The sequence below is a fragment of the Rhipicephalus microplus genome, chromosome X (genome assembly GCF_043290135.1).
Source record: "Rhipicephalus microplus isolate Deutch F79 chromosome X, USDA_Rmic, whole genome shotgun sequence".
Classification (NCBI taxonomy): Eukaryota; Metazoa; Arthropoda; class Arachnida; order Ixodida; family Ixodidae; genus Rhipicephalus; species Rhipicephalus microplus.
The window spans coordinates 298,801,305-298,825,315 of NC_134710.1; the positions used below are offsets into that span (position 1 = coordinate 298,801,305).

The following is a 24,011-nucleotide window of genomic DNA, read 5'->3' on the forward strand; positions in this document are numbered from 1 at the left end:
TATTAAAACCGAGAAACATTGGTATTTACTCGATGTCTGTGTACTTAGATTTACCTACGCATTAATGAACCCCAGGAAAAGAAAATACCAGGAGCCCTCCACAATGACGTCTTTCAATGATATTGTAGTGTCAGAACGTTAGACCCACTATCTTATTATTACCTATATAAACTATTAGAAACAATAGCATTGGGTTTTATAACAAAGCTTGCTAAGCTCGAGCCTTGGGCGAGTTGGTTCACATACACAGTAAAAACACAGCGCGGAAACGACAGGCAAGAAACAGTGAAGAATCTTTCCTGTCTCCTCTGTTTTTTATTTGTCGTTTTCGCGCTGTGTTGTTTACTATTTTTATACAAAAATGTATTGGTAATGTAATTTCTCACATATATTTGTGACTCTAAGCGTGGCAGACGTAGCTTGGTTCATACGCTGTCATTTTATTCCACTGGAATGGCCGACAATGTGCTCTGCAATGTCTGCCGTTGCGAGGACATGCTACAACACATTCTGTATGACCGTCTGGTCTATAATGTTCAGAGACATCTACTGGCGTCCTTTTCAGTGCACCTTGACAATGGACAAATGTGAGTTGAATCTACTTTTGCATGTCGTCGACGGAGGACATCGCAGGTGAAGGCGACCAAGAAACCACTGAGATTTTTGAGAAAAATGTACTTGGAGAAGTGACTGTGACAGTGATGGATTGTAACTGACTGCGTGGTCGTGTGCTGTATTGTGTGATTTCCCTCTCTTTCTCCTCTTTTTCCGCCCCCTCTTTTAATCTCCCCATCCCGTTCCCACATGTAGGGTAGCAAACCGGTTATCCTGGACTGCTTAATTTCCCTACCTTTCCTTCTTTACCAATTATTCTGTCTTCTTCACATGATTTTTGCATTCACGAGAAAATAAAAAAACAAGAAAAAAATACCTTAAAGATATGATGACAACCGTGGCAAACCTAATGGTAAAGCATCACACGTGTTATGCACATGAATGATGAACATGTCAACTGGAAATTGTCTACGTAATGTTGACAACTTTTTTCTCTGTGTTTGCTGTGCATGGTCGTAAATAAGCACGCCAAGCCTTCGGATTTGCTTATTTTTAGTAGGCTATGGAAATACTTACTGCATTATAAATATGGCGTACTAAGAAAGTCGTCACGTGCGCAGGAGAAACATACCACGCTGTTGCATGACGCTGTTGCATGAGACCTGTAGGTCGCGGGATCGAATCTTGGCTGCGCCGGCTGCATTTTCGATGCACGCGAAAATGCTATAGGCCCATGTGTTCAGATTTGGGTGCACGTTAAGGAACCCCAGGGGGCCGCTATTTCCGGAGCACTCTACTACGGCGTCTTTCATAATCATATGGTGGTTTTGGGACGTTAAAGCCCACACATCAATCAATCCATCCATCAATCAACGCTGTTTTATGGAACTTGTTTTTTTATTTCACAGTTTACAAAGCCCACGAGAGCTCATTAGGTGTCACTGGGTGCGTTAGTGATTTAGAACATAGGGAGACAACTGCATGTCGTCTCGAGAGGGAGCGACACTTTAACAAGAATTTGTGTCACAGGATAAAACTGATAGCTTCTTCAGCATACATTACACGCGTGCATTGCTTCATAGAGAGACTATAGTATTTATATGGCTGCATTCTGCAAAATTAATTTTCAGTATTCTCTTTAGAACACTGGGCATGCCAACAGGAACACAAGAAGGAAGCCAAGACATCACAAACGCCGAGTGTCCTTCAAAAAAATCATTAACGTAATTTCTCCGATGATGTCAGTGAGATAAACATGCGTGATTGCTTACTTTTTTTCATGAGTAATCAGACAAAAATCTTCATTACAAAAAATTTAGACCTAAGCCGAATTAATTGTTTAATTATACCTCAATGTTTAGTGTGTTCAACGGCAGCTCCTTTTCCTTTAAAAAGAAATATAACCTGTGCTAATATGAATAGTAAATTAGGCCTAAAAGTTAGCGGCCATCACCACACGAATATAACAACAAACAGAACAAGCTTCGCATTTTCTAATAGTCAAATGGCTATATATTGGGAAAAGCGTTACACTAGCTTATGGACCTCTATAAGAGGTTAGTATATGTCACAGGCATAGCATTTATTGGAAGCCCGCAGTTGACTTCGTTTGATATCCCTGGAGTAGCTGGTATGATCAATGAAGTGATTGTGTTGCATTAGGGTGCTCAGGAGCTTCCGCAAAGGCATTCAGCTATCCGTAAGTGTCACGTTATTAGTGATTCGCACACCAGCATAAGCTCACCAAACGCTGGTAGCTCGCGTACGAGAGTATTGCACGCATTTCGTGACGTTAATATACATGACGGAATGGGTGCGTACAAGAGCGCACAAGAATGCAACAGAAAGAGAGAATGTTTGGGTTTTTAGGTAAACACGATCTGCAATTTGCAGGAACCAAATGCTCACTGAAGGAACCTGATATTGAGTGGTAACTAAAGAATTACGTAGACCACTGATTCAATCCAACGCACTTTTGGACCAAGTTTGAAATCGGGGCAATAGACGAGCACCGATAAAATGCATCACACGATAGCTCTAATTTGGTTGCGAAAGTCGGCCACTACTGTCGGTTCTTGTACACGGGAGCGCACAACAGTCTGCTCTTAAAACTTGACTGATATCACCGCCCCGTTTGATTGAGTATCTTCACTGAGGTTGGTGTTGAGAGTCCCATTGGTGGAGCAGATGTGTTTATCGTCAAAGTTGTGGTTTGACGACCCGGGGAGTCCGTTGACACTGGTTTGCTTAGAGGCAAGGTCAAATGCTTTCTTGCTTTTCGATTGAGCCAGGGCTTCGATATACTTCACTTCTTCGCTCGTTGCTTTGCCTTGCATAACTTTCAGAATGGTCTCCTTGGGCATCAGCCTGCTGAACACCAGGTTGTCTAGTGCGGCCACCGGGCACTCAATGAGCAAGTAAATGATCGAAGCAAACGCGTAGGCCGTGATCACCAGAGACACATATGCCTGCGCCTGCGAGAAGAAATAAACGCTTAGCTTGCCTTTCTGAATAGGCAGTGTCAGATATATGAACCAGAATTATCTGCAGTGGCATGTGTTTTTTTAAATACTGAAGTTGTCTATACTAGTATTTGTCAAGGTACACAGGCTTGAGGATGATAAGATAAATATAGCATGGATATAATTATTGGGAGAAACGTTAACTGCGCTGCATTGAATGACATGCTAAAACTACGAGCACTCGTCTCAGTTTTATGTAACCTCGCAGATATGTACGAGACACCACGTTACAATGTTTTTACGCATATGTGCGCATTCAATAATTATATTAGGTTTGTAATTATATTGTGGTCATGGTCACTTACCTGAAACACTTGAACATATATTTGGCACCTGTATGGCGCACTCAAAAGGACGTGAGAGAAACTTATCTCAATTTTACGATTTCATAGTCGACTATTCATCGACGAGATTGTGTTAGGTAAACAGCGCAAAATGTGGGTATAGGAGTAATCGTAACCGTATACAATCCACTGGACTGGATGGCATCTATAGATTTGCCCCAGCGTGGCGGACTATACACCTAGTCAGTAAAATATGTCTAGACTACCACCAATCACTCGAGCGTGGACATGGTATAACATATAGATGACGGCCGAGCCACTGCGAAATCGTTGGCGATGACCATGCCGATGAAGCTATAGGATCGGCTCACGAAAAGGGCCGACAGATACCCATATCGCTCTATAGAACGGGCGTGGTGCAACAACTGTAATCACCTGCTTGTCACGTCACACCTCTATAGTGGAATGCATAGGGTTGCCCTAACTCGCGCGTAAATTTGATTGACCCTATTTACGACTTCGCTTGCCACCTGGAATCTCCCATCGATATGTAACTTTGTTGTGTCGCATGGGGCTGGGTGGTTCATTTACGAATGCACACTGTCATCTCATAGGAATGGCTAACAGCGGTATGCTACTCATGTGGCTGTGAGGAGGCGTTTGAACGCATTTCATGCCTCTGCTTTCTGCTAAACTCATCGACGTATTATAGGAGCCAAGCTCGTTCGTCTTCATACAAGACCGCTATCCAAAAACAAAATCCTGAGACCTTGGCCCTTAGTTTCGGGCACGCAAAATGCCAGAAAAGCCCTAAAGAGCTACAGAAAAACGACCGAACTTCACGATTGTCTGTGATCTACCGGCGTGTGTTTGTGTTGTGCGTGTTTTCACTAAATGTTCATTTACTTTTCTTTTATCTTTTTTATTCTCTCTCTCGCCTATTATTCATTCCCCCCTTCACATCCCTTGTTAGAGTAGTCAGCCGAGCCTAGGTTTGTTAATTTCTCTCTCTCTCTCTCTCTCTCTCTCTCTCTAAACGCACGAACTTAGAATCGTCATTCATTACTCTCTCGCTACCCTGTCCCATTTCTTCTGTGTGTAGTAGCAGGTTAGAGCACACTATCGCTGAGGCCAACCTCTCTGCCTTTCCGTAAATAAATTGTTTGCGCTCTTTCTCGTGTTTGTTGTGTGCGCACGTACTCCATTGTCGTTGTGACTACACAAATTCGTTATGTCGAGTAAAATCAGAAGTGCAGCACAGATATCAACAAATATTTAGAACCATGGGAATGTAAACGTTAGTATTGAAACTACGAAGAATGATGCCCAGCTAAGAGCACAGCTTACATTTTTGCACGGGTCTGTTACTGTTACAGAATTTATGTTGTGTTTGTGAGGTCACTTAAATTAAGCCGGTATCGTTACCTTTATGAAGGGATTGTATTAGTGGAAGTGCTAACTGAAATCATGTTTCATGTATTTTGTTCAAATTCAAAGGAGTGTCATGAACATCGATTTGAACTGAATGCTATAAAACTAATTTGTTCTGTTTTTATTATTACCGTGGCGAACTACGAAGTAAAGTCTGTATTATACCAATAATAGACATATTTCAGTTCCGATTGAAATGCTGCTTTCATTTTTTTACATGAAGCAACAAAAGAAAAATTCAAACAAGCACATTCAACCTAAAGTTTGTTTGTTAGCTAGGCAGTGTAAAACGAAAAATCTGTACTCTGCTGTATTGTGAGATAGCGCGTTTGCAAAATGTTATTCGCGGTAAATATTTTCTTGTTAACAACCATCAGGGGCTCTGATAAAAACGACCCGAAAAATCTTTTTCATTGTTTTTGTTGTAATATTCTATCCCTATGATAATATTATGTTACAAGGCAGTTGCGAAAGAAATGACACTGTGACAGCTGAAATAAAACGCTTTTTTTGATGGCAGTACCAGTTCTAGCGTATACTTGAGCTACATGTCAATCATTGGCTTTTGCGCCACGCTTTTGTTTTCATGTGCAAAAGGCATGGTGCTGATTGTGAAGAAAAGTGCGAATATCTTAGCGTTTACTTTTGCGGAATGTCAGTGAGCACCATCATACTTCTGCAGTTACAGCCTTGAAAATTTCCTCTGCTGCTACAGGAGTGGTAACTAGAAACACTTCTGAAAAAAACACGAAAACACGTGCATGCATTTGCTTGACCGTACTTTAGTATGTTCGATATGAACATTATTCGAGATAGGCGAATCACTTTATATTCATTAATTGTATCGTGCTACGGGGCCTCTTAATGCGTAGGAAATGGCTGTAATTAAGTTCTATTTTCGTATTTCGAGCAATAATCTCTGTTTTCTGTGGTAATAAGGGTATATAATATACCGAAAGGGGAAAAAAAAGAAATGTGGTAAGGAGCCATACGTGTAAAAACGGGTGGTTGGTAATGAACTCCCGACTTAGAATTGAGTTGAAGGCCAACACGATGATGTGAACCAAGAAGACAGAGAACGACAGCCTTCCCAGCGGGTAAAAGAGAGGCCAGGAGAGTATCTTGTTGACCAGGCCACCTCGTTTCGTGGTGCAGGCGTACATGACCCAGCTAAGGCCAAGTGCCCACGACGCACGGTGCAGGGCTGCGTAGAACACCGACTCGATTCGCTCAGGATAACGGCCCTGGGACCATGCCCGCACTCCCAGCAGAGCAGCGAGTGACATAGTGGCGGCCAGGAGCCACGCGACGGCCTGCACTGGCTTGGACAGTCGGTGCCGCCGCGTGGCGAGGCAGCCGAAAATGACCCCAATAAAAAGGGGTGCGGCGTGTGTATGTGCCTTGATGTAAATATCGGTTTGGGAGACGATCAGCTTCCTGTAAAATAGAAAAAAAATGTGACAAAATTTGAATTCTCGCTTTGTATGTACCTGCCGTAACTAAGTTACAATTAGGAGGCACGCTTAGTGGAGGACCCAGGAAAATTTCTAACATCGTATTCTTTCTCATGCACCTAAACCTGAATGCGCAGGTGTTCGCGCTTTCGTTGACACTAGTGATGGGTTTAAAAGAATAACGACTTTGGAAGTAAGCTTATTCATTATGTGTCTGTTGATTCAAACATGAAGGAATGAGTGCTTCTGTCAGATTGCACCCCGCACTGTAAAGCGGTTTCAAAAGCTGAACTCTTGTTATTACTCGACTCCGTAGCGCATATCCATTTTCCAGAAACAAGCTTGGGCGCAAAGCTCCGAAAATAAAACCTATGTTTAAAGCCTCTAGAAAAAAAAGGGGGACTGTGCGCTCTCAAAAAAATTATAACTCTTTCACTGACTACTTGTTTCTTCGGTATGGGTGTTTGTCTTGCAAAAACGAGAGTGAATCTTAATCTTTGCGCTCAAGTGCTAGTCATGTGTCTTTGTCCGTACATGTTTTAGTTTTATGCTCTTATAGACCTTGTATGACAAGAATGGCCGTTTTTACACTGAGAGCAATGTGTCACAAGCAGCTTGACAACATTAAAATTTAGATATTCATTTCTACTGGTTTCGCCGAATAGCTACCACGGTGAATCACTAGATACTGCTTCGTTCAAAGGTTGCTAGTTGGCAGATTCGATGCTTGACCATAGCGGCGACAATCAGATAGGTCGAAATGCAAAAATGCACGTGCACCTAATATATTTACATGTGAAAGAGTGCCACGTGGTATACGTTTATTCGAAATATCTCGCTACGGCGTTCTTCATAATAATATTGTGCTTTGACATGTGACGCATTCATTTTAAAAGCAATATTTGATAACCAACGGCAAAGCCAACCAAAGGGCTAGGTAAAAATAGAAACATTTCAGGACTCACGTCACTTCCAAGTGCAGTCAACTCTATATCTGCTTGCTTTATCGAACCATAACATTCTGTTTACCTGCGCTTGTGCTGGCTCTGCTTTTGCGCTACCGGTTACTGAGAGATCAGAAAAGTATGGCTCATCCTTGGCATAAATTTACTTAACCGAGACGTCATACGACTGAGCAGGATTTATAACAGAGACATTTCAAAGACGGTGCCTAAGTTCGACACACGACCTTGGAAAAGTTCTAGAAGCGGATCTTTTTAAATTTCTTCTGTGTCCTTAATTATGAATTGTATGTCCCAAGCATTTCCTATAGCATAGCATAGCCATGCATACTTTAAAGTTGCAAGGAGGTGGGCAATAGAAGTGAGGTGAGGGAGTGGTGTGGAGAAGAAGAGCAATATAGAAAAAGATAGAGAAAGAAAGAAAAATAAAAAAGATGTGAAATATTTTAAAGAAAAGGATATAAGAAACATAAAAGAAAGAAGGCAATAATACTCAATCTGTGTTTATTGTGCTTGCTTGCCAGCTCCACTGTCTCTACTGATTGCACAATCATGGAACTGGCTTTAACTATTTGAGTGGGTGCAGTGCAGAATAGAATACTGGAAACTTGCTATACAACGTCTCTCTTTTTTCTCGAACACTGCTGAATTGAAATGGCGAACAAACTCCTGTGCCCCGGCAGATTTCATAGCAAAGATTATAATATACTATACCTCCCCCCTTCAGGTACCGCTCACATTCCCCCCCCCCCCAAAAAAAAAGACACATCATTCATTAGTCATACATATGCCTTGCATGTCGGTGTTGTGAAATATTTAGGACATAAAATTGTATAATTGTACAAGATTAGCTTTACAAATTAGGCATTGCCTATTGCCACGCAAGCATTGCATGCGTGCATGTTATTTGCATACGCGTTTGTCGAACAATGGCGATTGCTTCAACGCTTGAATGACAATCACTCAGCAAACACCATCATAACGAAACGTAGTGCACACGAAGCTGGTAATAGCAAGAACTCAGTACCTTAAGTGTTGCTCTTTTCGGAGCGAAAGGACATAAAAGATGAACATTTATATCATTTAGCACTCACTCGTGCATTCGCATATAGGAAACCAGAAGCAAATGAATTGCCTCTGCTAGCGTAATTCTGCTGGCTCGTAGACCCGGAAATACACTGAAGCATAGCGAAAGATAAAGTCGATGACATGCGAAAGGGCTATTCAGGGAAACTTACCTTACGTTAGTTGTAATAATGATGTTGAAAGGTAGTGCGTCTTTTACGTAAACTTGGATCCCTGTTGCCAGGCAGGCGGTCACTGCTATTGTGGCCATAAGCCACAAGGAAGCCTTTGGCCACCTGAAATGAATGGCACGCATTGTCCTGGTAAAAATTAAGTAACTTGACTCTAACCAAATATGAATAATTGAATTTCGGGTAAAATTAAGCATGCTAACAATTTTGCTTAGGCACTGAGAACGGAATTCATGCAAGGTCGTTCCAAGAACATGCCGTAAAAAAGCTTTGTCTAAATCTACTCAAGCGCGAGAAAGGCGAAGAATGATACGGCTGAATGATAGAGCCTTTATTATTTAAAACACACAAAAGGAAAAAAATAATGAAATAGAAAATGTAGGTGGCCAGGAACACACACACACACACACACACACACACACACACACACACACACACACACACATATATATATATATATATATATATATATATATATATATATATATATATATATATATATATATATATATATATATATAAAAGATTCAGCGTGAGTAAAAATAACTTGTGAGCGTAGTCACTTCACTGTACTCACCTAGGTGTTACGGCTGCGAGGATCACAGTTGAAACTATTGCGAGCTGGAAGTCCACTGCGATGTACCAGTAGTGCGGCAAACACTGCGTGTAAACATGTTATAGTGCCCCAATTGCTTTAGTAATATTACAAGATTTTTCATTTGTCAGCCTTAAAAAGACACTCAAAAGAAACAATCAATTGGTCAAGACTGCTTATATCCTTTTAAAAAGCTGTGGTCTCTTTTTACTCTGACTTTTTACTATGACTTTCTAGATTGTCATTTTTTTTCAGGTTTTTGCGAAGACATTCGAACATTATGTCTCGGATTTGTTCTTTCGTATTTTGGTGATAGTGACTACATGAAACTTTCAGAAACAATGTAGGTCAAGTCTCTAGCCTCCTCAGGGGTACTCGGTGTTGGGTGACCGGAAACTGCGTAGGCTCCAACGTACGCCTTTGAAAACCTATGGTGTCGTGATGATTGCTTTGAGAATGCCATGAACTCCATGAGAACGTTGCTAACCCCGTTTTTTTTAACACGAAAGTGTTCCATGCCGATGTTCACCACGGCTCCGCGGACGTACTTCTTGTCACAGAATTGACGTTGAAAAATGTATACTACGAGACTGCAGACAAAGGAAACCAGAAGGCACGCATCTGTTGCGTGTAATCGTGTAATCAAACCGGCAAATTCTCGCGCCCCAGCACGCGGCGCTAATAACTACGCCACAAAGCGTTGTCCGGTATGCTAACGGCAAGCCATTTATGTACATCATGCACCGTTTGGCAGTTCTCAGAGCTTTGAACTTTTGCGCGTTGTCGTTACCAGTGGTGAGATGGTGTGGCAGGCTCAAGTTGAGCATGCTTTCAAGGTCGTTGCCTCCACGAAGCGCCGTCTTAACTAAGCGTGGTCTCTTCTTGCGTGCGCTTATCTTACTCGTAATTTAGGGGCGGGCGAAGGTCACTTCGCTCGCTGCCACGGCAGCGTTTATGAAAAGGGCGCACTGCTGACACATGCGGCACGAAGAATTGTGACAGTTGTTCCCGCTTCTCTTGTGTATACTTGTGCGCTTGTTTCGTGCCTCTTTTTGTCGGTTTGAACAGCACGCTTCAAGTGTGGAGCTGCGACAGTTGATGGTCCGCGCTCGTCCTGTCTATTTCAACTTCCTGCGTGCTTCCTGCTTGAGGTGTGTGTTGCGAGTTTCGAGCTGCTTGCCGTTCTTAACGTGACTTTGCGATTTGTTGCCGTTGTAGAAACAATGCACAATAAATGTTCAACTACCTCTGTCAAGACACGTTCACTTTCGTGTTACACCAATTCCTAGAGAAGGGGATCAGTCACATTTTCTTTCGTCTTTCCTCGCTTACCAATCGTACTCTCCTGGCAAGGTTTTGATATAACAAATGAAATACCTACTAGTACGTGGAAAATCACGTTACTGTTCATAGTGCCTTTAAAGGTATTTTGAACACTTTTTTATGTAATCAAGGCATTAACTCAATATTGGTACTTGTTGCCTGACGAATCGATCACCGCAAATACGTTTTGAATCCGTAAAGCAATTTGCCACATGTTGTAAGCGTTTTCTCAACTTTTGTCTCAACGAGCTCTCTGGAAGCCATTACACAGGGGGGAAAACAAAAAGGGAAAAAATGCTAAAGAAGAAGCTACGTCAGTGCTAGTCGTGACCTTGAACAATGGTGGTGTAACCTGAACGCGCTTCGTGAAAAAGCCATCATTATCTCTCTCTCTCTCCATGTGATTTCGATGCGCGGTAGTATTCTTGTTGGGCAACTTCAACGCACTACAGAGGGCATTGCCGGCACCCCGTCACAAGAGGTGCTTTATCAGCTGTCGACCAATAGGAGCAATATGCTCCATGACGGCATAGCAGTCGCTCAAAAAGAAATGGGACTGTGAGTACGGGTCTGTGTGTGAAGACAGGACGCTTGAGTAAGTGTGAAGTGCAGCGCACGACTGCAATATTTCGCTGAGCTGGTTGTTCTGAGCAGCGTCTGCTTTTCACTGTACGAGTTTTTTTTACCAAACACGAAGGGTGGTTAAAAAGACCTTTATGTAACAATATACAGACATGAAGTACAAGTATACTCAAACATCCCAGACTCCATCTGATAGCCCCGCCGCGGTGGTCTAGTGGCTAAGGTACTCGGCTGCTGACCCACAGGTCCCGGGTTCGATTCCCGGCTGCGGCGGCTGCATTTCCGATGGAGGCGGAAATGTTGTAGGCCCGTGTGCGCAGATTTGGGCGCACGTTAAAGAACCCCAGGTGGTCGAAATTTCCGGAGCCCTCCACTACGGCGTCTCTCATAATCATATGGTGGTTTTGAGACGTTAAACCCCATAAATCAATCAACTCCATCTGATAAATGCCACAGTTAAAAGTAACACGCATGACATTCGTGCAATGAAATGTGTGTCGTAACCTTCGCGAAGATGGCGTACACTGCTGGGGGCATCGCACTTCGTTCTTCTCTCTCTCTGACATTACGCTGTTGTGGCCAGCCGCAAAGAAGGGTTACCAACGCACGTTATTAAGCGCGTAAAAGTGACAGGAGTTTTACTTTAGTCCAGTAAATGTAAGAGCTTGATATTTGAAGGAGGGCACCAAGTCTATATGGGAAATACCTAAGCATGATTATTCAGTCACTTTTATGTATTACAAGACAAAAGGTTTTCACTACCTCCTGAGCATTGTCGCCAGTGACCACACATGAACAATATGTAATATTGTCTTCGATGCAATATAAATGTTTGGAATCAGAGATAGAAGAATAATAGAAGCTTTAGCTATACAAGGCCACGAACTAAGCATTAGCTTATTCGCTGAACTGCCCCAGTGTAACGATCTGTGGCTGAAACTTCGTTAGATCTCACCATGTCGCTTATGTCGTCCATGTAGTTTTCCGTCATCGTGAAGATCTTCCACCAGTGATAGGTGCATGACCTTTCGAATACGGGCCAATAGTCTCTCAAGGCTGGACCATCCACGAGAGCCGGAATGAGAAATGTGAATCCCATAAGCGCCGCCATTGGCACAATGAGCCTGCAAGAAAGGCACCACGTCGTTTTTCACTGTGTTTTTAGTACCTGCGTCTTCATATCCATGCTATACCGTGTTGTTGTTCTCATACTACCAAAGTTTTGTGCAAGTGCCTAATACACTGACCACCACTAAACTCTACACATGAATACATTTAATCAAATTCTTGGGGCATCGTGCATCAGAAAAACAAACCATGAAGTGGTCAACGTGGACTCCTATATATTAGCATATCTGTATTGACAGAAATTGAACAGTTAATTTAGTAACCTTAACCTTTGAAAAAGGGTTTATTGGCGACTGTTGTGACGGTGGTCCTACGACGAAACACGATCGGACAAGAGCAACGGTCAAGCAGATGCCGGCGATGATCAGCACGAGCCAAGCGAGACAAGCCCAGCACCCAGTATCCAAGCGACGGTGGCGATGTTGCTTGCCAACAATGCGTTTTCTTCTTCACAATTTGCCCCCGCCAAAAAAGAGCCATCCTGGCGACCTAAGAGTCTGGAGGCCGAGGGCTATGATATGGCTTAAGGCGGGCGACGTGGACGATGTCACGTCCACGCCGGCGCATGTCGTCAGATGGGGAAAGTGGCTCGATGAGAAAATTCACCGGCGAGGTTTGCTCCAAAACACGGTATGGGCCCTCGTACTTTGGAACGAGTTTTGAGGAAAGGCCGGGGGTTTGGTAAGGAACAGCCAGCCATACAAGTGATCCCGGGGAATAGCTGGGGCTTTGTGAAGAGTCGGCGTTGTTTTCTTTCTGGCGCTGTTGTTCTTGTGACGTAAAGGTGCGTGCGAGTTCACGGCAATCTTCCGCATTTCGGGCAGCTTCGGACACAGATGGGCATTCGGATGCGTCAGGACGGTATGGAAGGAGAGTGTCGATGGTGTGAGATGGTTCGCGTCCATAAAGAAGAAAGAAAGGTGAAAATCCAGTGGTAGACTGTGTCGCGGTGTTATATGCGAACGTGATGAATGGAAGAATGCGATCCCAGTTAGTATGATCGGATGTCACATACATGGCGAGCATATCGCCAAGGGTGCGGTTAAATCTTTCCGTGAGCCCGTTAGTCTGCGGGTGGTATGCGGTGGTCTTGCGATGAACAACATGGCATTCAGAAAGCAGAGACGTGACGACTTCTGATAGGAAGGCTCTACCTCGGTCGCTTAGTAGTTCTCGAGGTGCACCATGTCGTAGTATGAAGCGATGAAGGATGAAGGATGCTACGTCCCGCGCAGTGGCACTTGGAAGGGCGGCGGTCTCAGCGTAGCGTGTTAAATGGTCCACAGCGACTATTATCCACCGATTTTCATCTGATGTTGTCGGTAGAGGGCCATAGAGATCGATTCCGATCCGATCGAAAGGTTTGGCAGGGCACGGAAGCGGTTGAAGCGCACCGGACGAGTGGAAAGGCGGTGATTTGCGGCGTTGACAGTCAGGGCAGCCCATAACGAATTTTCGAACGAAATTATACATTCCGCGCCAGTAGAAGCGATGGCGAATGCGTTCGTAAGTTTTGAAACCTCCGGCATGACCACATTGGGGATCATCGTGAAAGGAGGCGCAGATTTGTGATCGCAAGCTGCGTGGGACAACCAAGAGCCACTTACGACCTTCAGGGGCGTAGTTGCGTCGGTGTAGCAGCCGATCACGAATGGCGAAATGTGCAGCTTGACGTCGGAGAGATCGTGGTACTGCAGTGGTTGACGATCCAGAGAGACAGTTAAAAAGGGAAGCGATCCACGGGTCCTTGTGTTGTTCACTGGTAAAGGAGTCGAGGTCGAGAGAGGCGACGGAGTTGGTACCAGTGGTTCCGCAGGCCGAGTCGGGAGGTAAAGGCGAACGCGACAGGGCGTCGGCGTCAAAATGCTTGCGTCCGCTGCGATAGATGACACGAATGTCGTACTCCTGGATTTGCAGTGCCCACCGAGCTAGGCGGCCAGAAGGATCTTTCAATGTGGCGAGCCAACAAAGTGCATGGTGGTCCGTTACCAAGTCGAATGGGCGACCGTACAAATAAGGGCGGAACTTGCGAAGCGCCCACACTAGCGCCAAGCACTCTTTTTCAGTGACGCTGTAATTGGCCTCAGCTTTAGTAAGTGTGCGACTCGCATAAGCGACGACGTATTCGGAGTAGCCCGGCTTGCGTTGGGCGAGGACGGCGCCTAGACCAACCCCACTAGCGTCTGTGTGAACTTCCGTTGCAGCTGTTGGGTCGAAATGCCGAAGAATTGGAGGAGATGTTAGCAGACTACGGAGCGTGGCAAACGCGACGTCGCAGTCAGAAGACCAGGATGAAAGGTCTGCATCACCGCGTAGGAGGTTGGTCAGTGGTGACATGATCGACGCAAAATTTCGCACGAAGCGCCGGAAGTACGAGCATAGTCCGACAAAACTGCGTAATTCTTTCAGTGTAGTAGGTTTCGGGAACTCAGCGACTGCTCGCAATTTTGCAGGGTCGGGTCGAACACCATGCTTGGACACGATGTGTCCTAAGATGGACAGCTCTCGCGCGGCGAAGCGGCACTTTTTAAGGTTCAGTTGGAGACCAGCGTTGGTTAAACACGTCAGAACCAGTTGGAGCCGAAGCAGATGTGTAGGAAAATCGGGAGAGAAAACGACAATATCGTCGAGGTAGCATAGACACACAGACCACTTCAGTCCACGCAGTGTGTTGTCCATGAGTCGTTCAAACGTGGCAGGAGCATTACAGAGACCAAATGGCATTACGTTAAATTCGTACAGGCCATCTGGTGTAATGAACGCAGTTTTCTGGCGATCAGCTTCTGCCATAGGAACCTGCCAGTATCCAGATCGTAAGTCTAAGGAGGAAAAGAATTCGGCTCCTTGGAGGCTGTCAAGGGCGTCGTCGATGCGCGGTAGTGGATAGACGTCTTTCCGCGTCACCTTGTTTAATCGCCGGTAGTCGACGCAAAAGCGAATCGATCCATCCTTCTTTCGAACTAGAACGACAGGAGATGCCCAAGGACTGTGCGATGGTTTGATAACGCGACGGCGTAGCATCTCTTCGACCTGGTCGTTGATGTCGTGACGTTCTGCAGCAGAGACACGGTACGGTCTTTGACGCAATGGCTGGTGTGAACCGGTGTCAATGTAGTGGTGCACTGCGGAAGTCCGACCCAATTGCGGCTGAGAAACGCCGAATGAATTTGCGAAGTGCTGGAGAAGATTAAGAAGCTTGGCGCGTTCATGGGCACTTAAGGTGTCGGCGATGGAACTCGAGAAGGTGTCACTCGATGAGCTCGGTGGGCATTCCAGTGGGGAAAGGGCATGAAGTTCGGTCGAGGCGCTACTGCACGATTCGTCTGGCATGTTAAGGAATAAAGAGGAATCGAGGTACTCCACTCGACCGAGACATTCGCCGGCAAGTAGCGTAAGCGGTGCAGAAAGGGGGTTGTGGACGAAAATATTGCTTCGGCCCGCAGTGACGTCAAGTGTAGCGAAAGGCAAGGAAACGGCTCTGCGGCTCATGAAAATGTCGGAAGGTGTAAACATTACTGTAGCGTCGTTATGGCCATCGCAGCAAACAGGGACAACGGCAAGAGAGGCTGGCGGAATTTCAGTGTCTTCCCGTACGACGAGTTTTGGGGACCGCTCAAGAGCTTCGTGCAAAGGTTCGTCAGACAGGTGCGAAAATTGAACTTCAGCGCGTGCGCAGTCGATGACGGCATGATGATGTGACAGGAAGTCCCACCCGAGGATAACGTCATGCGAGCACACCGAAAGGACGATGAACTCGACAACGTACATAGAGCCTTGGATGAAAATGCGGGCTGTACAGGTGCCGAGAGGTCGAACTGGTTGTGCGCTAGCCGTACGAAGCGATAGTCCAGAGAGCGGCATGGTCACTTTGCGTAGGGAGCGGCAGAGCTGGGCGGCTATAACAGAAACGGCAGCACCTGTGTCGATGAGGGCAAAGGTAGAAACACCATCGACAGATATGGTGACGACGTTAGCAGGTGAAGTGCGAAGACTTGGGCATTTCGATGACGGCGCAGTTCTTGCCTCTGGAACTGCGGCGTTCAGTTTTCCCGGTTGGAGGAAGCGGGTCGGGGACGCATTGGGGACAGAGATCGCCTGCGAGGAGATGGCGAGCGGGGAGAGTGAGTCGGAGCTGGGGGCCGGGGTGACTGAGACTCGGGAAGATTAGTGTAGCCATACTGCGGTGAAGGATAGGGAGCAGGTAGGTGCGTGGGCTGCGGGTCATACAGTAACGGCCAAGTAGTGTTGTGTTGCGATTGGAAGCGACGACGACAATATCGTGCCACGTGTCCTGGAGTACCGCAGGCGTAGCAGATCGGTCGATTGTCAGCAGTGCGCCAGGAATTGCTGACTCGTGGTGCGGCCCAAGGTGTCGAAAGAGGGGTAGAGTAGGGAGCAACTGCAGGCATGGGTGGCAAAAGCTGCTGGCGAGGTCTGCTCCGTACCACCTGGGCATAAGTAAGAGGCGCGGCCACGGGCTGCATAGCCGGCGCATGGGGAACAGGCATGGCCACAGGCTGCTGGTGGGCAGCGACGGGAACAGCCTGAGCTACCTCTTCGGCAATAACGTCGCGGAGTGGGGAGGGCAGACGAGAGGAAGGCGGCTGCTGCGTGAAGGGAATTAGCGACAGCTGCCGAGCTACTTCTTCACGCACAAAGTCTTTGATCTCTTGCAGGGTTGTTGAGTAATCAGGAACAGAAGTAAGACTTGATAGTGAGTCAGCGTGTGAGGAAAATGGCCGAGTCAGGGCGCGCTGCTTCCTCAACTCGTCGAAGCTTTGACATAACGTCACAAGTTCCGCAACAGTGGCAGGATTGCGCGCCAGGAGCATTTGAAATGCGCCGTCATTTATCCCTTTGAGGATGTGTTGAATCTTCTCTGACTCGGGCATGGCGTTGTTCACGCGGTTGCAAAGAGCAATAATGTCTTCGATATAACTGGTGAACGATTCAGATGGCTTCTGTGCGCGAGTCCGCAAGCGTTGTTCGGCTCTGGACTTGCGGACAGCGGGTCGGCCGAAAACGTCAGCAAACGACGTTTTGAAGATGGACCACGTCGTAATGTCGTTTTTGTGGTTGTTATACCACATTTCGGCCACGTCAGTGAGATAAAAGATGACGTTAGTCAGTTTGTCCGCGTCATCCCACTTGTTGTTTGCGCTCACCAGTTCGTAGTTATCGAACCAGTCGTCCACGTCGGTCTCATCAGCTCCGCTGAAGACTTTGGGCTCTCGCAAACGAAGAACGCCGGGGTTGCTGGGGGATGGAGTGGAAGAGCCAGGTTGCGCGTTGTTGGTAGCCATGATGGGAGGTAGCGTTCGGTTGCGCAGCTCCAGGTTTAGGCCACGGCGAATGGCAGCACCCAGGTTCAGGCGACGGGGAATGTCAGCACCCTCCACCAATTGAAAAAGGGTTTATTGGCGACTGTTGTGACGGTGGTCCTACGACGAAACACGATCGGACAAGAGCAACGGTCAAGCAGATGCCGGCGATGATCAGCACGAGCCAAGCGAGACAAGCCCAGCACCCAGTACCCAAGCGACGGTGGCGATGTTGCTTGCCAACAATGCGTTTTCTTCTTCACACCTTCATTAAACTCACTACGCCTATCAGCAGGCAGAGCGAACATATTAAGCGCACAAAAAGCGAAAGAGTGAGAGAGAGAATAAATCGAGAGAAAGGCAGTGAGTTCAATGAGAATCGTAGCATCCTGCTTGATACCCTGCACTAAGGGGAGGAGAAAAAGATGAGAAGGAAAGCGAAGAGAAAAGCAGACGCGCAAAAAAAAAAGAAAGAGCGGGAGTGCTGCAGATTATTCAGTAGGCCACTACCACGCATGAAGTTCAATAAGGCCTTGACTGATTTCCTGTGCAAAGGCAGATCGTGTCGGCATTCGAGCACTGACTGTTCTGATTAGGGTGGCTGGTGTCACTTTCACCAAATATTTGGCCTTCGTAATCTGCATGACAGACAGTGCTGTTTGCTATTATTGCGACAGCGATGAAACAATAGAGCACGTTTTGTGACACTGCCTTCGCTACAGCGCGTACAGACTGCCGCTATAGCTGCTGCGTTAGCTCGCCTTGACGGCAGACCTTTAAGCGCACAAATTCACCTAAAATTTTCTAGGAGCCCGAAAACACACATACATGAATACACACACACACACACGCACACACACTCAAAGCTGCCCGAGAACGTAGTGCATCAGGACGCACTTCCTTAAGCTTATTTTGTTCACTTTTTGTATTTGTATTTGCTTACGTACACACTACGAGTTTTTTAAGACAGATCAAACATACGTTTCAATATTCACGTGTGTCAATATCAGCGTGAAGCACCATTTACGCTTCACCTATTCTAATCCTCCTGGACAAGTGGCTCGTACAGACGTTAAGTACGACGCGTGAGCAATGACGTACACTAACGCATACCGCAATTCTTCATGAAAATACACAGCGGTACGTGGTTAAAAGGAACATCGACGCGCATGGCAGTTGCTTGGCGCCATCGTTGACCGATCGCTGCAACTAGTTCCGCATAGGCGCAGTGAGCACCGTGAGCGTTGTTCTTTGCGTCAACGGTTCGCTCCACGGCGATACGAAGTGCGGCGGTAGCGAACGTCGAAAGCACACCACACATAGCGTGCACTGCGCCTGCCTTACCAGTGTTGGTGGTGGCACGTTACAGGTTACGCTGATAACGGTAACACGTTATATTTTTTGGTTAGTTAATAACGTGCTTGTTACCATTTTGGGACTATAACGAGTAGCGTAGTTACGTAAACAGTTATCAGTAATGTAAAGCTTTTCTTTACTACCCAATTTTATTACAATTATCTTGAGCACTTTACCAGAACTTTCTTCGTTGCATGGGTGCCGATTAACCAGGGCTCGGGGAGACGTTATGTCACAGTGGTGGACTGCTGCCTGCCTACCTGGCATTTGCGAGAGGAGTACCATCATATGCGTCCAACGAGCGCCTATTTAGTGTAGGTGTGGACGAATTCATTAAAAAGCAAGGTAATTGGTCTGATCATAGCATCGAAATGCATGCAGCTGTTGCCTAATTTCTACAACAAATTGTAGTTATTACAAAGTCATCCCTACAATGCCCTAGCGCGGTTTATCAACATTTATTTCAATACGAAATTTCTTATTTCTGTCTACTACTACTGGTATACATTTTTGCTTGTTAAATTTTTGAGCCAGCGAGGCTGACCTTGACCACCTTCGCAAGAACACTCTGATTTTTTCTACGCGCTTCAATCTTCCATTTAACCGTTGACCACTGTGTCGATGTATTACGTGGCACATTGCCTCTGAATGTTAATTTTTCAATAAAATATCAAAACTTTGAATAGTTTAGTTTGTTACAAGCCTTTTGTAACAAATTTCTCGCATTTATGCTTGCTCGCTAACATTTGTATAAGTATGCAGAAATTACGTGTTCGAGAACCTACGCATCTTTAGAAAACCGGCCACCTGTGGCCTTAATAGTAATATAAACGTGCAAGATTGTGACAGGTGGAAGCGCAGATTATCCTATCTTTACAAAGTGCAATTCATAATGTTAAAAACTCTCAATGCGACAAATTTGGTGGCTGAATAATTTAATTTAGGCCTACTGGCAACAAACTGCGTATAGGTAGCACCTATTGTCCAATAAGTTATACAGCTTATCGTTTGTTTTTACTGCCCTTGGCACATAATAAGGTCTAAATTGTAGGTAATGTGGGGAGGCTCATCTAATTTGTTCTTGCTGCCCTGCTCCACTACGAAATTCGCAGAGATATTAGGGCTGCCTTTTCAATATAATCCATGAACGTACACTCTTGCACATGTTTCACTGTGTCGCAGAGCGACCAAGAGAGAAAGAGCCCTGTACGCCATCACATCACATGCCCTTCGCCAGTGACCCACTCCATATTTTCCAGTTCCAGTTGTGATTGACGCTACTGCCTGAATTATGTTTATTTAAGTGACAGCATGAGGTTATAACTCGAGCGGTGCCATGCATGCCGCTATGTTCCAAAAAATGAAAGGGGTTGGTGTCATTGTATAGATTAAGGATAGCAGGTCTTGCCTCACACCTTACATCGCGAATATGTTTCTATTTTGTGTAAGCCTTTGCGGGCATCGATGAACGAGCATACTTACCTCACGTAGCGTCTGAAGAGCGCGATGATTATAACGATAATTGGCGACAGATGCACACGTGGGGCCTTGGTCACGAGGTAACCTGATAGGAATCCGCTGCGAGACACAGTAGGCGGAAGTTGTATTGAAGCAGGAGGGCAACATGTTCTTGACATGAGGAAATTGGATGGTAAAGAGAAAGCTAGGTTCACATTTGCTTTGAGGCAACAGACTCACGTAATCACGAGGAACGACTCCACTGCCATGAAGGAGTTCACCTGGACGCTGAAGAGGAACTCGTCATGGAACCGTTTGAAGTAAGACATCAAGTTCGCTGCAGAATGAACATAAACAACGGTGTAGTGGGCGGCAGCACGCTTCCAATTTTGCACAAAAGCATCTGTGCATGGCCCGTATAAAATGGAAGTTATCGCAATAATATGCGTTTGTAGGAAACCCCTGAAACGCGGTGTTTAATCTGCTTGCGCGTTTGCTCGTGAGAATAAATTATTGTGGGACATTTGATATGTGCGCTACTCATTTTCAGAAATTTATGCTGCATTTTCATTTTTGCCAGTAGAATTATAAGCTCCTGCTGACAAAAAAGTTGTTTTTCAGAAGAGACCATTTATTTGCCCTATTAGACATAATGTTGTGTTGCGATGGTCAAGAATGGTTATACCGGGAATCCACGGTTTAATCATTTCTCCGGCGAACATGTTGCCTGAAAAGCATGAAAAATTGAAATCCATGTCATGTATGTCCAGTATTTAACATGACTGTCCTTGTAATAAAGTCCTATGCAGCAGCTGCGACACACACTCGATAATCTCTGGTGTCCACATGATAACACGCATAATTCATTCGCTTACATGATCATAGGACATAACGTGACATGTGGCATAGATGATTTTTTGCAACAATAACATGGCGGTACATGTCATAATAGCAACAGCAAGTGTTCGTGTTCAATCAGGCGAGCTTACTTTTCAACAAAAATACCAAAAAACTCCAAAAAATTATCGCACTGTTGATACCATCTTAGGCCGAGCAGTGTTTAGAAATAAGTAACAACACAGTGAAAGAGAGATAGAACGCGTGTGAAACGTAAAACCGTGATACGAGGCAATATCATCAGCCAGTGGTTGACCAGTATTGTTGAACACTTACAAAGAAACGCAATTCACCTAGCTTTTTGTTATCTCTTGAATTTAAAAATAGCTTTCAAACGAATGCCCCCCCCCCCCCCCCCCACATGTTTGTACGCATGTCTGAGCCAACTTCAGACTTCAGCTTCGGTTAATTGGTATACGAGAACCATTTTTCTCCTGGATCTCAGCTTATCCACACAACCACAACCAATATATTCAAGTAGGAGAACAACAATCCGGCTGCCTTACGGTGACTCCTGGCGTTCCGCAGGGGAGCGTACTCAGCCCGCTACCGTTATTGGTCTACACTGTCAATTTAATTAGCACGCCTGTACAAATTCTTTTATTTGTGGGCAGTTGTGTTTTGTTTAGAGAAGTAACCTGCATCAGTGACCCATGTTATCCTAATAATAACATGGGCGATTTGTCAAAATAGTGCGAACAATGGGGAATGCTTCTTAATGCTAAGAAATGTGTCTATCTCCCTCTAATCCACAGATAAAGTCCTACTAGACAACTCATACAATTTAACCGAAGCACCTTTGCTTAAAGTAAACGTTAACGAGTTCCTTCAACATTTGCTCTGCCACTTTCCGGAAATTATGCTTTCTCCGCCACAAGATACAGACTGCCCCACTTGTGTTAAACTCCTGTCCTACTTTTCTTTAATTAAGGCAAAACTTGAGTACACCTCCATAGTTTGGGATCCCCACAGAAAAATTGACATTCAAAACCTACAAAGAATTCAAAGGAACGCAGTAAGTTTTTTTATTGTAAATTTGAGTCAAATGACTTCATTTATGCGCCACTAACTGCAATTAGTATTATTATCACAAATTCAGAGAAAAATAGTCGAATAGAGTTTATTTCTGACATAGCTGACCATCGGCTATCCTTAAACACCACAGCGTTCATTTTCCCTTTGTTAAGCAGACCCACTTGGCACCACTATCCCCGTTCCCTAACGCTAATCTTCGCAAGGACTGACAATTTTTGCTACTCCTTTTCTACACAACCTATACCTGAGTAGAATAAACTAACGGAAGCATTCTTCAACACCCATAATCATTTGTGTAAATGTTGTTGTTCTTTTACGACTTTCTTAAAAATATTGTATTATGGCCAGATTGTTCAATTGCTTTTTTCTAAAAAGTTGTGTGTAAAAAAACACTTTGCAACCTTCTTTTATATTACTTATTGTGTATTTTGCTCATCATGCTTGGACGTTTCGTTCGCAGTATTCTTAAAATAAATAAAGATGTAAATAAACAAAATAAGATGGTACACATTTCTATAGAATGCGAGTCGCATCCATTACTTACACATGCTGTGCGGGTCTATGATCATTAGGCTATGGCCCAGCATGACCCATGTGGCAGAGAGGACGCGAATTCCGTGAACGAAGCCAAGCTCATTGGAGTAGTCTCCCCAATCGGGCATCTGCACGAGTTTCTTTACAGCTCTTCGCAACGAGAACGAACGGACAGTTTTGGACACGTAACCTGAAAAGAAGAGGAATTATTAGATACAGTTCTTTTTTCAGATCGTCATAATCGGGCAGCGAAAAAAATAAACAGGCAAATGAATGTTGTTAGCCCTCTCTGTTCATTACGTGTGTAACTACACCGAAGAAAACAAAAGCTTTGAGAGTGTTTCAGACCATTCATTGCACAACGTCATTGTTAAACACCATCGATTCACTGGCCACGTACTAGTGGTCACTCCAGGAGCGTATGACCACTAATAAAAGTTATCTAGTGTCACTTTTTTTAGCTCATCTAGGTGCTTTCCTAACGTTTCTAATTGCATATGGTACCTATTGATTGATTTGTGGGGTTTAACGTCCCAAAACCACCATATGATTATGAGAGACGCCGTAGTGGAGGGCTCCGGAAATTTTGACCACTTGGGGTTCTTTAATGTGCACTAAAATCTGAGTAAACGGGCCTACAACATTTCCGCCTCCACCAGAAATGCAGCCGGGCATTTGATCCCGCGACCTTCGGGTCAGCATCCGAGTACCTTAGCCACTAGACCACCGTGGCGGGGCTGCATATGGTACCTATTAACATTGCAAAGCCTCGTTTTTGATTGCCTTTTACATTGGCCATCGCTAATTGTATCTTCAGTAGCTTGGTGACTCACGCGACATGACTAAAATAAAAGGTTTTCAGCTTCAATACCTCCAATGAAGGAAAAATATTAATTTGGCGCAAGGCAATACACAGACAGACAAATAGCACGGGACTAGCACTAAGTTCCAACTGTGTTTCTTGAATAAACGTACGTACATATTCACACAGTATTGTTGTCGTTTTCTTGTTACACCACTGCTTTCAGAAGCACAGCTTTCCCCATTTAAAAAATAAATGATTTTTTTGTTTTCTGTTTGGTTTCGCTCAGAATACGTCGCCTATTCGCTATATTGACGTACCGCTTGGATAAAAAAGTTCAAGAATTGTTTTCTACTTTCTGTTCAACTAGAACCCTTGTTTTTCGCTTTAAAAATTTGTAAGCATTTGTTTTGCTTTCACTTTGTTCCGCTTTCCTTCCTCTAGCAGTGTAAAATTTGCAATCTGTTAAACATGCGTGCTACCGCCAAAATCCTATCGCGTTCTTGTGATGCCACG

General features: G+C 44.9%; 1 protein-coding gene and 1 non-coding gene across 2 annotated transcripts; one reads left to right on the top strand and one right to left on the bottom strand.

Moving 5' to 3' along the window:
* Positions 1 to 2,660: 2,660 nt before the first annotated feature.
* LOC119162156 (nose resistant to fluoxetine protein 6) lies at positions 2,661 to 12,214 on the bottom strand. The gene is made up of 5 exons (XM_037414627.2): positions 11,920 to 12,214; positions 9,042 to 9,124; positions 8,447 to 8,569; positions 5,785 to 6,229; positions 2,661 to 3,029 (listed from the first exon to the last, which is right to left on the bottom strand). Exons 1-5 carry the CDS (start codon positions 12,073 to 12,075, stop codon positions 2,661 to 2,663), a joined length of 1,176 nt encoding a protein of 391 aa, XP_037270524.2. The 5' UTR covers positions 12,076 to 12,214.
* TRNAS-GCU (transfer RNA serine (anticodon GCU)) lies at positions 11,165 to 11,237 on the top strand. The gene has a single exon. It is a non-coding gene; the product is annotated as a tRNA-Ser (tRNA).
* Positions 12,215 to 24,011: the final 11,797 nt, after the last annotated feature.